The sequence below is a fragment of the Lissotriton helveticus genome, chromosome 3_1 (assembly GCF_964261635.1).
Source record: "Lissotriton helveticus chromosome 3_1, aLisHel1.1, whole genome shotgun sequence".
Lineage (NCBI taxonomy): Eukaryota > Metazoa > Chordata > Amphibia > Caudata > Salamandridae > Lissotriton > Lissotriton helveticus.
Window position 1 is genome coordinate 156,658,787 of NC_136061.1, and position 15,027 is coordinate 156,673,813.

General features: G+C 44.4%; 1 protein-coding gene across 3 annotated transcripts in view; it reads right to left on the reverse strand.

Annotated features, from left to right (window-relative positions):
* The window catches only part of CLIP2 (CAP-Gly domain containing linker protein 2), a 575,836-nt gene that overhangs the window by 283,771 nt on the left and 277,038 nt on the right, over positions 1–15,027 (reverse strand). For all 3 annotated transcript variants that reach the window (XM_078679434.1, XM_078679436.1, XM_078679435.1), the window contains one exon: positions 3,877–4,001. In XM_078679434.1, coding sequence (XP_078535560.1) covers positions 3,877–4,001 — 125 coding nt within the window. The remainder of the gene's footprint in view (positions 1–3,876; positions 4,002–15,027) is intronic.

Below are 15,027 nucleotides of genomic sequence, written 5' to 3' on the forward strand. Positions count from 1 at the left end.
CCTAATTCTTCCATCAAAAGAAATATTTATGGGGGATTCTCCTCCCTAAACGTTTTAGCTGACAAATGTAGAATTTTCACAGCCTGATGGGCAGAAATGTGTATTTTATTAAAGACACGAAGACTAAGTTTATGCATGAATCAAAAATGTTTGGGGGAGAACATTTCTCCTTTAGTCGAAGTTGTGTCAAGTCCATAAACTTCCTTCCTCCACAAAGCTTCAAAGACAGGGATACTGCACAACCTTTTGCACAGCTCTAAGACAGAGTTTTTAAGTTCAAGCAGCAGTAACATGCAACTCTCCCTCCGTCATGTGTGATCAAAAGAGACCCTTGTGGTGCTAAATACAAGGTAAATATTTACCTTGATTGTTTACTGTATTTTTATATTAACCACCTGCTCTGTGGCAGAACACTTCTAGCTGAAATTGTTTACATCATAATAAATTAATGCTAGATGGGGTGCCAAGATGTGGGCAGCAAACCAGGAGTTTACTTCTGCTGAGTAAATTGGCAATGGTGCCAATGTTCGGGAAATGTCGTTGTGTTTTCCCTGTTTAGTCATTTGGCTTTTCCAGGTGGTTTCAAACAGAAAAAAATATATATGAGAATGTCGATCTTTAATAGAACCGCCATCGTCTGCGGGACATGGGCTGCAAAATCACGGATTTCTGACATGAAAATCAAAGGAGGCGGCGCTTTCGGAAGGCTAGTAGTTACCGCCCGCTAAATCAAGTGGAGGTGCAGTAAATTTGGCGGGATGGGAGTTCTGCCTATTTAGGGATGGATTTTCAGGGTAGGAGCTTAAAAACCTGGCTTTTCTCACATACTTCAAGTATGAGTGTGTTGTCTACTCCGCTGCCTCCTTTTAGTTGCATTAGCGCCTTGACGCCCTTGGGCTTAGTTTACGCTGTACAAGTCCAATACTTACTTACTTACTGTAACAAACCATAAATCACACCAGTAGTACACTCTTAATTTCCTCACATCATCATTGGACTCATGTTGTGTCCTTTTTAGACAGAATACACAGCATAATCATTACCATTCCAAACAGCATCTTTGTTTACTATGCGAAATTATTTTTAAAAGTGCCCTCAATTTTTAGCTCCTTGTATATATGACAGATGAATGGTATGAGATATAGGTTCTAACCATGCCTGATACCTTCAAAGATTAGAACTGATGGATAAAGAGGGAATACTGGATTCTTTGGTGGAAGCACAAACACAAAGTTCTTGGTTCATACTATTGGCTAAAGCTCTCAGGTCATCGGCGAACCTCGTCAATGTAAAAAAGGCGAGTATATTAAAGCAGAGTTGATACTGTAGAAAACGGAGTTCAATAACAAAAAAAAGATAAAGAATAAGAAAAATAGCATCCCAAATATAACATTGATGCTACAGAAGGTCCATGTGGTTCATCGAAGTAAGTGAAGAATTTATGGGAAAGATCTCGCTCTGTTATGATGCGTGAGGTGGGCAATTGCTATTAAACAGGACATTACCATTAGATTAGATAAAATGTAAGTATTTAGATGCCCATTAGAATATGCAGATGTATGGTATAAAGGAACGAAGCACAGTTATCATCTGATGAGAATGACTCACTTGAACCATTGAACCTTATTTCCACTGGGCTCATCAGGCAACTCATCACTAGAATGAAAAGGCATCAAAACCAAGCGGTCAAGATGCACTTGAGCAAGCACATAAAAACAGCCCGGAAATACCTAGACCAGATCCCACTCGACACAACAATAAGGGTTTACCTACTTTGTATCATGAAAAGGCTTACTGTAGTAGGAGACTTTGAGGCCTGCATGAACTGGGCGACTGACTCTCCGGGCAACGAAGACCTGACTCACCGGCCTGACTCTCTAGCAAACATCATCTTATGAAATACTGCCAAAAGGAACTCACTTGGAAGACCTTCTCTGGGACTCCAAGGTGCAGGGACCCAGACGTGTGGGATGTATGATGGTGCAACGCGTGGTATTACCACACTTACCGTTACAACGCATTTTTTACAACGCAAGTCATTACCACGACTTGCGCTGTAGGGGTGCTGGACTTAGAATAGTTACATTTACTATTCCAACACCAGCCTACGTACAGTAGGGAAGGTGTTGGAATAGTAAATCTACTATTCCTTGTCCTTGAGCGCCCTCCAGCGCAAGTCGTGGTTACGACTTGCGTTGTAAAAGACGCGTCGTAACTGTAGTGCGGGGTAACATCCGCGTTTTAAAGGATGTTCCCCAGACTCAATAACTCGCTGAACCCAAGTCTCAGGGTATAATCAAACTATATCTGCTTCAGTAAAGACCAGAGGACTGAAGTGTTCCAGAGAGCAGTGAACCACACTTCACTCCGAAAGCAGTAGCGATGGAAGAATATAGGGCTGGAGACACTCCTTTCACCGATTGGACTCTCCTGTTCACCTTGCACCTTGCGTCGACTGTAGCTGCAAAGCACTTTACAAAAGGAGACCTGTAGATGCACATGCTGTTCATGCCTCTGACAACTAGTATTGGGCTGGGAACATTACAGGTTGTTCTTTAAAAAAGTGCTCTAAATTATGAGGTGACTCGTGCCAGACGCCTCCCCTGAAGCACACAAAGCACCAGGACACACTCTTTCATCCAAACATACAATAATGAGCAGTCTTGTGCTTGTCTACTCTGCCTTTCATAAGCTCAGGCTCTGGTATTTCCAATTATGTTTCAAGCCATATTCGCCCATCATCTTCTCTTTGCTGATGTTATGTAATGTGTATTTATAAAGTGCACTATCACCCGCCAGTGTATCCTGGCGGTGAGCAGGTGTGTGTGCCTAGCCCTGCTTATGCTAGGTTGGTTAAATGAAAAGCCAGGTCTTCAGCTTTTTGCAGAATTCAAGAACAGAGTGGAGGGGTCTGGGTGGTATGTAAAAGGAGATGTGACTGTCCAGGTAGATGGGGCTTCAGTTGTTATAGTGGCTTGAATGCATGTGTGAGGAGTTTGAAATGAGTGTGTCCTTCAAGAAGTCACGAATAGGAGGTCAGTCTAGGAGGTCAGCCCTTCTCTTATGAAGATGCAATATACTGGAACATCCTCCCTTTCTCTGTCCATAAATGACCACCCATCATTTCATATTAGTGTTAAAGCAAGTTTTTCTCGGTGCCCTTATCATGTAATCTACTTAACATACAAATATTTCGGATACTACAAGCATGTTGTTACATTTCTATGCGACCAGGATACCCTAAAGGGTTCACACTGTTTAACCCCTTCGCAGCTGGGCAAATTCCCCTGCTGTGCTAGGGGGCGCGCACTGCGCCCCCGTGCTCATGACGAGCTCGGCTCGTCATGAGCCACGGCGGTCGTGTGCGCATGACGAGCTGAGAGCGTCATGACCACACCCGTTCCTTTAGAACGCTCGCACAGCAGGGGATTTTGCCCAGCATGCGAGCGTTCTAACGGTCATCACGAGCTCAGGTCGTCATGAGCACACGAGCACCGTGGCTCATGACGAGCTGAGCTCGTTATGAGACTCGAAGGAGATAAATATCATAAAATAATGATAAGATTTCAACATAACATAACCTGACACAAATGAATTTGACAACAGCTTCTAAATAATAAAATGCTGATTACTCTGTGGATGTGGTGAGGGTTCACAAAAGGACTGACTGCACAAAGTCGTCGAATGACAAAATGCAATGAGACTTACAGATGCAGCAGAACAACAATGAGGTGAAGTAATTTTAACAGTTTATATGTCTAGTGTTTCCTTGGTTTAGGTCACTGTCCATCGGGGCAGCCAGAAGGTAGCATAAGGGTACAGGCAACTAAATCTTTGGAATATTGATGAATTATTCTAAAACAGGGTATATATTACCTTGTCCCAGCCACTGCTCCATCGTTCTTCCCAAGAGGCTCGTCAAGCTCCACTCCGCACCATTCCCCCTTGGCGAAATCTGTCTCGCCAACGTAGCGCACAACTCCTGTCTTCGTTCCCCCAACCTGCAGGTAACAAGGTTAGAGGCTAAGAAAAATGCACCGACAGGGAGGCAGATTTTATATGGGTAATGTTTTCCATTTACGAAACTATGTTTTGGTCGGTATCAGATCTACATCAATGTGAACCATCATTAAAGAGTCATGCTCTGTTTCTTAAAACTAAAGAGTTTGAGAACATAAAAAACAGAATGTAAGCACTATGCACACCAGTTAGGTAAGAGGTGGAGGTTGTAAATCGAGGGGGTGAGAAGGTGGAGAAGATGGTAACGTTGAATGCATAAGATGAAGGCAGAACAGGTAGGAATATTTATCTCATTTGCGTGTCCTATTTATGTATTTATGGTATTTGTAGAGTGCTCAATCATCCCGAAAGGACATTCTGGCGCTAGACCGTAGACCAGTTAGACTCCATAACTCAAGAGAACACAAATAGTGAGGGAAAAGACAAGTCTTCAACATCCTCTGGAAAATTAAGAAATCAGAAGTCAAACTGAGATGAGAAGTCCTAGAAGGCAAGTATGCCATTTTTGTTGGTGCTGTTTCTGTGTGGATGTTGACAGACCTTTTGATGTTTTTGTTGCTCCAGTGTTGTATTTAAGTCTGGATCAGAGGAAGCGAAGCCACAAGATACCACTTGCACTGGAGGCTAGTTCTGGAGGGGAAACGGCTTTTACAACGAAGCCGATTCCACGAAATCTTTAACCATGCATGCAGTACAACGCATGCGTGGTTACAACTAATGCCTTTACCACGCATGCCTTTACTACGATGTTTGTAGTAAAGGCATATGTGGTAAAAGTAAAAAAAAAAAGGGGGGGGGCTTGGGGGGGGTCTCCCCCCCAAATAAAACAACTCACCATAAGTCACGTCGGCATCAGAGTCGATTAAGAGAAATCGGTAAAAAAATGCCGTTTTCTTTTAACGACGTATGACGTCACCACGCAAATAGTCGGTGAAAGGTTTATGCGTGCTAAACGAATTCCGTTGTAACGCATGCATGGTAAAGGCATGCGTTGCAACGGAATTCGTTGTATCATCATATATTCGTTCTGGAGCTGTGGGACTGTTCCACTAGACCCCACGTGTATTACTATGGTACAATCTGTAGATGTGAAATCTCAGAAATGAAGGGACCACAGCTATTGTTGGGTAGTTCTAAGTCAGAGGAAGATGCTCAGCCAGCTCTCACTTATATTATTAGTGTGGAGTTACACTCAATAGCAGCAGGTGTATTCATTTTCCAGTCCACCTTTTATATAAGATGTATTTAAAAAACAAATCCAGCCCTCCAAGGAGGAAGGAGTCTGTTATTGTGCTAGACATAATATGGGAGTTAACTCATGTATTTGAATTGGTGTGGTGTGGGTGGAAACTGAGATGGAAACACCTCAATCAGATACAGTTGGACACTCAATAAAATAGTGCCTCAAAAGATTTGTGTAGATTAGTATTCATCATCGTGTTCATCCCACATCCTTAAATCAGAGAGTCAAGGACACTGCTGACTTCATAAAACGAAGTTCACTATAACAGTAATCATGAATTAATTATTGGTAATGGTGTGCTGGTGTTACAGTCAACTAAAGGACAACAAGTCCTGATCCTTAGCCAGGTTTCTTATCCTTCCAAGGTCGATAAAACGAGCAATACTGAGTTGGATAATAAAATCACAAGTCTTAAAATTGAGATTCCTGTCAATCACTTTTGAATGTGTCAAGAAATCTGGTAGGCTGATAAAGGGTATCAAAATGTTTTCTCGCCATCTTGAGATTCGCAAATTGGTCGAAATCACGATTTCAGCGTAGTGGAAAACTGTTGCGTGGCATTCGATGTGTAATTGCTCGGTGTGGCATTGTTCTTGGGTTTACTGTGAGTACACGTGCAGCCGGTTGAGGTCTACAGGGCTGCTTTTACCTGTACTTCCTTTCTTGCCAGATTAGCTAATGTAGACCACTCACTTCCTGCCCTGGGCAGGGAGCCTTGCGTACATTCAGATGTATGCTCATTGTTTATTGTGCTGTGGGCTGTTTTCGCATCAGCAAGATGTGATTTACAGCTTTTCTGCAGAGCACTCTAGTCTGAGGCACATTACTTACCTCTGCTTTAGGACTCTGCTGAGCATAATTTATGCTGCACTGCAGCCTCAGGTGGGGAGCACGTCCATTCTAGTCACTGAATGTTTTATTAATGAGTTTTACCATTTACCAGCAGCTGCACGCTATGCATGTACATTATGCGCCAACCATATTATACAAAACAAAGTAAAATATGATGAGGAATGCATGCATGATATGAGAAGATTCAATAAACTGGAAGACAAGACAGAAAATATGCTAGGTAAAGGTCAGAGGCTATTTGCAGCCTTTGAAAACCTCCAGTGTGCAATCAGGTAATAACAAAGGGAAATGCCCTATAACTGTAGTCCCATACAGCTACACTTAATTCATAGAGTTGTATTTCCACTACATTCAGGATCACTGAAAAATACACTGTTAAATTGTGGGTTTATTGCACATAATACATTTACACGTATGACTGTGTGTGAGCCCATTCACTTATACACGTATGTAGGAACTATGAGAAGGTTTTCATGCATAATTTTGCCTCCTGGAGCGCTGGTTATGCAATAACTTAACAACACCACTAAGTAGACCTTGGTGACTTACACTGCCCTGTTGAATAATGGTAATAATTATATGTATTTATAAATTGACACATATTGGAGGAACAGATCCTCTGTAGATCTGTTTGTAACTCATATGCTTTGTATTAGGTATTTAGTTTGTCGCCAAGTTCACTGAAAAACGTACTGTATGGTTAGGTTTAAGAATTAAAAAACAGTAAAGTTGTTTATTTATGTTAAGATTCATGATTGGAACCACAACATACTAACATTCGAAATACATACACACACCACACAACTGTAATTGGAATTAATGGTATATATTATTTGAGAAATCAAATAAATATCCTGTTTACAACTTCAACGCTGAAAAAAAACCATGTTTATGTATGTGCATATGTTAAGAATCATTTGCTTTTACCTGTCAGTCATTGTTGTGGAAAGGGAGGGGCATCATGACTCACTCAAGGCACCTCCTTTCTTTCTTTACCCCTGTAGACAATGAAAATAAATATACACACACATCCAAATACACATACACTCAAACACACACACATATTTAGTTGAAAACAATGTTTTACTCTGCACCACTACTCTATGCCAGTGCAATTTACTCAACTCTACCATGCACCACAGCAGTATCGCAACTGCACTCTACATCACTCCAGGGTGGCCATTCCCCTCTACTCTGCACCACTCCATTCTACACCACTTCACTCTATGCCACTGCACTCTGCAACACTGATAAGATAAAGCCTTAAAATACTGAATTTCATCAGTAGTGTGCGTTTTACAAAAATCACATCTTTGTGGGGTATAAAATCTTTAACTCATATGAATTAATGATTTAAGAAAGATAACGCCAAAAATGTGTATGTTCGTGGATTTTAATCTCACAAAGCTCTGTGCAGCAGAAAGGGTCTGGACAAAAAACACCCTAATATTTAATTTGCCATCCATTTAAATACATATATATATAGCTATAATCAACAAGAACATCTAAGGCAAACATATGTATGTGCACATGTATTTAAAGATCGGGTAAATGGAAATTGCATTGAAAACTTTTTAAATCCATTCTTGGACACATATTAGGATGTAAGAAAAGGATTCTTGATCTGGGAGAGCCATACAAAAGCACGGGTAGGTTAGGGAGTTCGCTTGCCCCCACCCAATGCCTAGCCCTTGGTCCGGTGTGAAGGAAGGGACGTGATAGCGTCACATTTGTGTCTTTTCTCTAGGAACTTCCGTGTGTTTACTTGCACAAGGCACCCTCTCTGCAGCTGGGGTTGGCTCAGAGGCGATGCCGCTTAAGTTGACTTAATACATTTGAAGCAGAGCCGGTACTACTTTAAGGCAATACTAGTGTGCAGCCGCCCAGGTCGCCTCCAGCAGGCACCGTTGGAAGTTGAAGAACACAACTTCAAGGTCTACTTCGATTTACGTGAACTGGTAAAGCTGATGGCATGGCTTGTTTTTCTTCAGTTGTACTGCATGGGGTTTTGCGCTTCATAACTGAACTGCAATTGCAAAGCACATCTACAAGGGTGTGTTAGTGTAGAAATAACTGGTGTCTATTGCTGCCCAACTCAATGCTACTCATTTTGTCGCCCTCGGAGGGGTGGACACTCCAGTATTTCAATCTGTGACCAGAACTCATAGCCTAATCTCTGCAGTGGGTGCTTTAGTCCAACTAGCCACTAGGTCCAGCTTAATAGCCGTACAAAGTGCCGAAGAGTATTTTTGGACTAGTTGCACGTTGCACTTTGAGGGAGTGCACGCTTGGGATGGTATTGTTTGTATTTACTTTGTAGTGATGTCTATATGTGAAGTGTTTTGGTGTCGCACGTGCTGTTATCGCGTCGCGTCATTGAATACTGTAATGGCGGAAAGAGGCGCGAGCGGTAGAGCGTGTGCACTTTGCAGTAATTGGTTGCTAATTAATATTCTGCAGCTCGCGACAGAATCCTCCCAGGGTGACAAGGAACTGTAGATCTGTTACTCAACCAGGTGAACTCCTGGAGGCAGGTTCTGGAGGGGGGTGGGAAAGGGTTTAGACAAGGCTTTAAGTTGGATGAAAAAACTGGGAGGGTTAAAGGGGGTCTCTCAAAGGGACGTGGTCAATGTAATTAGGGGCGTGGCTTAAACCATATAAGCTAAATATCTGTTAGCATAGTGTGCCGCCCGACTTGTATTTTGTATTTCACTGTTTCTGTCACTGCATCCAGATATATGATACAACAAGTAACATCGTACCTACAAAAAGTCAGCACAATTGGCTTTGTCAGTGATTTTTAGTTGCATAAGATACTCCTGCATACATACATATATTGCATAAGATAAATAAGCAGCAACCATGGCTTGTATATAATATTGAAAAAGCTTCCACTTAAATCCATGGTGAAAATGTTGCTGCTCCTGAATTTCAAAAATAGAAGGGAGAGAAAATGACCTGTGAAGTACTCTGGTGCGGCTGTGTGTAGCCCAAGAAGCTGTCTCAGCCAGGGCTGACACACACGAGGAGGGGCGGGGAGGGGGGCATGAAGCCCTTTGAGCCCAATGGGCGTTGCGCGCCTGCTTGTATATAACATTGAAAAAGCTTACACTTAAAGCCCCGGTGACACCACTATAATGTTGCGGTTCCTGAGATCCAAAAAGAAAAGGGAAACCCAGAGAGAACATGACTCTGTTTAAAGGATTTCCCTTCCCCTAGAACGCTCACCTGGCATGACTTCACGCCGTAACTTCTCCACTAGTGAGAAGCGAGCAGTGTGAGCACATGCCACATCGATGTGCCTGCTGCTGTCACTGCAGTCCGGAGAAAAAAAACGGACCCCCTGTGCCTGGGCACAAAACAGAGCCCAATAGAAACCTGTTTCGAGGCCTCCTTTAAACAAGCTTTGGAATAGCCAATGGGTCTTGCCTTTGGGATCATATAAGTGTTTAGCTAGAGCTATTGGTTTTGCCAATGTTTGTAATGTGTTTCTGGCAGCTGTGGTTGTTTTTTTCTGTGTGTAGAGAGGAGTAGTAAACAGGCAGCTGTGGCTGCTTTCTGTGTGTGAAGAGGTGTGTAGCGCACGGGAGGCTGTTGTTGGTATTTGTGTGTCTGAGGAGAGGTGTGTAGTGCAGAGGCGGCCTCGGTTGTGTTCTGTGTGTGGAGAGAGGAGTAGTGCACAGGAGGCTGTGGCTGTTTTCTGTTCAAGTGTAGTGTGTAGTTCACGGGCAGCTGGGGACGCTGTGTGTGTGGACAGAGGGGACAGCGCAGATGCACTGTGTGTGTGTCTGTCTGCGGGTGGTTTGTGTATGTATGTGTTTGTGGATGTGGACAGAGGGGGCAGCGCAAAGGCAGTGTGTGTTTGTATGTCTGCGGGCGGTTTGTGTGTCTGTGTATGTGTGGACAGAGGGGGCAGCGCAGAGGCAGGGTGTGGCTGTTTGTCTGCGGGAGGTGTGTGTGGAGTGTGTAGTTCACAGGTGGCTGGGTTCGGTGTGTGTGTGGACAGAGGGGACTGCGCAGAGGCAGTGTGTGTGTCTGAATGTCTGTCTTCGTTCGGTTTTTGTGTATGTGTGTAGGTGTGTGTAGGCGGAGGGTACTGCGCAAAGGCAGTGCATGTCTGTCCGTCTGCAGATGTTTTGTGTGTGTGTGTGTGTAGACAGAAGATACTGCGCAGAGACACTGTATGTCTGTTTGTCTGCGTGTGGTTTGTGTGTGTGTGTGTGTGTGTGTGTGTGTGTGTGGACAGAGGAGGTAGCAGCGAGGCATTGTGTGTCTGTCTGTCTGCGGGTGGTTTGTGTGTGTATGTAGACAGAGGGTAGTGCGTAGAGACAGTGAATGTCTGTCTGTCTAAGGACGGTTTGTGTGTATGTGTGTGTCGACAGAGGAGGCAGCACAGAGGCACTGTGTGTTTGTCTGCAAACGGTTTGTGTGTGTAGACAGAGGAGGTAGCAGAGAGGCATTGTGTGTCTGTCTGCGGGTGGTTTGTGTGTGTGTAGACAGAGGGTACTACGCAGAAGCAGTGTATGTCTGTGTGTCTGAGAACGGTGTGTGTGTGTGTGTGTGTGTGGACCGAGGGGGCAGCGCAGAGGCACTGTGTGTCTGTCTGTCTGTGGGCGGTTTGTGTGTGTGCTCTGCAGTCGCCAATGCCCATACACTGCTAGCAACAGTTGCTGTGGCGAGGGAAGTGTACAGCACTTCAGCACACACAGGTGCCTGGGCCAGCAGGAGTAGGGAAGTCTGCGAAAACAGCCAGACACCGGGAGTAAAAGGCGAGAGTGACTGCAGATGAGTGAGGCTGGGAGGCCATGAGTGACAGACTGAAGATGAGTGAGGCTGGGAGGCCCTGAGTGACAGACTGAAGATGAGTGAGGCCCTGAGTGACAGACTGAAAATTAGTGAGGCTGGGAGGCCATGAGTGTCAGACTGCAGGTGAGTGAAGCTGGGAGGCTGTGGGTGACAGACTGAAGATGAGTGAGGCTGGGAGGCCGTGAGAGACAGACTGCAGGTGAGTGACAGACTGTGAACGGCAGACTGCAGGAGAGTGACAGACTCCAGCTTAAGGGTGAACCCCTGAACCACAAACTGCGAAGGAGTGACATACTGCAGGTGAGTCAGGTTGGGAGGCCGTGACTGACAGTCAGATACAGGTCAGTGAGAGTCTGTGAATGGCAGACTGCAGGCGAGTGACAGACCACAACTCATGGGGGGACCACCTTAAAGGCAATCTGTGAGTGAGTGACAGACTACAGGTGAGCGAGTAGCGCTAATGAGTGAAAAAGCAAGTGAGTGAGTAGCGCTCAACAGTGATGGAGGTGATGCCAATGACAGACTCCAGCTCAAGGGTGAACCACTAAACGACAAACTGAGAGTGGGTGACAGACTGCACATGAGTGACTAGAGCTTATGAATGAAATACATAAACCTCCTCTAAAGAGGTCGGAGACCTAGTTGGTGTGTATGGTTACTGCCAATTATGTCAGTATGTACCAAGAAATTAAGAAAGAAAAATTTCTTTCTATAGTCCCCTCACTCACCGGGGTTTCCCCACGGTGACATGCTTCATCATTGGGGCTTCCCAATTTCTCTACGAAAAAGGGGCGTGCTGCGACAAAACGGACTACGCAGGAGCACTTTTTACGTGAAAGGCTATGTGTGGTGTAAGGTGTAGTGATGGTGGAGTGGGTGTGGGTTTAAAAATACCGTGCTAGTGGGCCTCAACAATTTATTTTGCTCCTAGTCTGGTATATTAAAAACGGGGGGTGACACTGCTATCTGGCCTTAAACTAGGGCTAGATCAGTGTTCTATGGTCAACATGTTTCAAGCTCCCCAAGCTTTTCATCAGGACCATACAGGGTCCAGCCCTGTATTTTCCACTCCTATATCCCAATATTAGGGTTTTAAAAAAAAAATATAGTGATCATACTAAACGCTGTAATTATTTAAACATGCGTTTTGCATACATACGATTTGTATCCTACTCGTATTTATATGCAAGTGCTCAATTACACTTCATGGTCTCTGGCGAGGGCAGGATCGCCTCGTGGAAACGTTGTTCCTATCGGCAAACCCGCTCGGTACTACCTGATCAATCCTCACCCGACCGCATACTGAGTATGCGGTCGGGTGAGGATTGATCAGGTAGTACCGAGCGGGTTTCCACGAGGCGATCCTGCCCTCGCCAGAGACCATGAAGTGTAATTGAGCACTTGCATATAAATACGAGTAGGATACAAATCGTATGTATGCAAAACGCATGTTTAAATAATTACAGCGTTTAGTATGATCACTATATTTTTTTTTAAAAACCCTAATATTGGGATATAGGAGTGGAAAATACAGGGCTGGACCCTGTATGGTCCTGATGAAAAGCTTGGGGAGCTTGAAACATGTTGACCATAGAACACTGATCTAGCCCTAGTTTAAGGCCAGATAGCAGTGTCACCCCCCGTTTTTAATATACCAGACTAGGAGCAAAATAAATTGTTGAGGCCCACTAGCACGGTATTTTTAAACCCACACCCACTCCACCATCACTACACCTTTCACCACACATAGCCTTTCACGTAAAAAGTGCTCCTGCGTAGTCCGTTTTGTCGCAGCACGCCCCTTTTTCGTAGAGAAATTGGGAAGCCCCAATGATGAAGCATGTCACCGTGGGGAAACCCCGGTGAGTGAGGGGACTATAGAAAGAAATTTTTCTTTCTTAATTTCTTGGTACATACTGACATAATTGGCAGTAACCATACACATCAACTAGGTCTCCGACCTCTTTAGAGGAGGTTTATGTATTTCTAATACTGTTTGGAGGCCGACCTAGTTTGGTTTAACCTCCTTCCCTCCCTCCTATGTTCTTCTAGAGCTTATGAATGACAGACTGCAGGTGAGTGAGTAGAACTCATGAGTGACAGACTGCAGGCGAGGGAGATGCTGTCAGTGACAGACTGCAGAGAAGGGACCGGATCACCTGCGTGACAGACTGTAGGTGAGCAGAGGTCATGAGCGAGTGCAGGTGAGTGAGTGTCGCTAATGAGCGAGAGAGTGCAGGTGCGTGAGTAACGCTTAAGAGTGACAAACAAGGCATGTGAGGTCAGAACACCCTGAAGCAAAGACTGCAGCAAACATTTAAAGGTTACTTTACAAAACCGGCCTCTTTGACATTTATAACACTAAAGTGTTTCAGATTTGAGTGCGAGAAGTCTTTCTGTTTGTTTGAAAAAAAAGTTATCAGACAAGTGAAAAAAGTACTAAGGCAGGTAACAATTTAGCACAGAATTCGAAAGTTTCTGAACAATAATGCTCCTTCTAAAGGGAAGATTAGAAAAACCTCACATTAGCTGTCCCACAGAATGCTATTGCAAAAACACAAGTCTGTATGAAGGGGAAAGCAGCGAAGCTGCAACAATTGTAAACAAGTGCTCCTTGCAGTCTGGATCAGGTAGTGGCAGCGACGCTCCGGGCTGTGGCGCAGAAAGTGATTACACGATTGCAGCACAACTGAAGCCGTGTGTGTGTTGCTCAGGATGATTGGAAGTGTACGCACGAGCAGGCTGGCGAGTGGTGTGCGATGTGCGTGCACCATGACGAGAGAGGAAAGCCAGATGGCGCCTCTGCTCGTCATTGTGCACGTAACCACACGCTCTATGCCAGTCAAAAAGCTGTGGTCGGCTTTTTAAAGACCACACACTAAATGTCTCGCAAGAGTAGCGCATGCTCTGGCTCAGGCGAGACCAAAAAACTGCCGGTGCTCAGCACTGGAAAGATCCGGCCCACTTAAAGCCCTGGGTTTACGGACGGGGAAGTTGTGGGACGCACACTTAAAGGGACCAGCCATTTCCTATTTGTAAATGGCTGCTCCACTAACTGGGCTATTCGGTGATTGATGACCCAAGAGGTCTCAAAGACGAAATTGACGTCATCAAAGAAAGCACAGTTATAGAAAGTCTGCTGTTGGTGATTGTTATCAATTCAGCACTGGAAAAACAGAACTGTTTTCTTTCTCCTCACTTACTGGCCCCCTTAATGTATTAGAACGACGTATGTGCCCACACTGCACGAAGGACTGGTCGGGTGAGTATAATGCAATTAGGTCCTTATGGTAAAAGGGGGTTAAGATATACCCTATATATTGCAATAAACTGATACAAAACAATAGAGAGATATATGTTTTCAGGCAAAGGGGTATTCCACTTGATGATTTCAGCAATTCTGTATTAATAAAAAAATAAGGAGTCTGGCTCCTGTCGCTCATTCGCATCATGAATCTGTGATGTCACTTCCTATGCTGTGACTGGGGTCAAAATGCGGGTGATTACACTTCTGCTACTTATATGATTTTGTTGAAAAGATGCTACTGTCACGTAGCACAGGTTCTAAATTTAGCAAGCTGTGTACCTGGAGTAGATAAAAAAGAAGAGGGAAATGAAAGTCTCCGCTGTTCTTGAAGGTTGTGGAGGTGACTGATTTCCAGACAAGCACCAAACGAGGAACTTATTGAGGAGATACAGTCAAGAACATGCAGCCTATGGGACAAGGGTGAAAGCTTCTGAGACAGGGAGAACCCTATGCTTAGACTCGGAGTACAACCCATCACTACATCTTACATTGAATGTTAGAGCTACTGAACACACCAGCAGCAGGCTACCGTCTGCACACTGAACAGAAGAAAGTACACTGAGCACACAAAATCAGACAACAAACTAAACATTGAGACAGGACACGTTACACAAGGAACATGCAACCAGAAGACAACATTCTGCACACTGAGGCTGAACCCTGACAATGAGATCACAGCCAGCAGACAATCATCTGCACACTGAGGCTGAACACTGACAATGAGATCACAACCAGCAGACAATCATCTGCACACTGAGGCAGACCCCTGACAGTAAGAACACAGCCAGCAGACAATAAT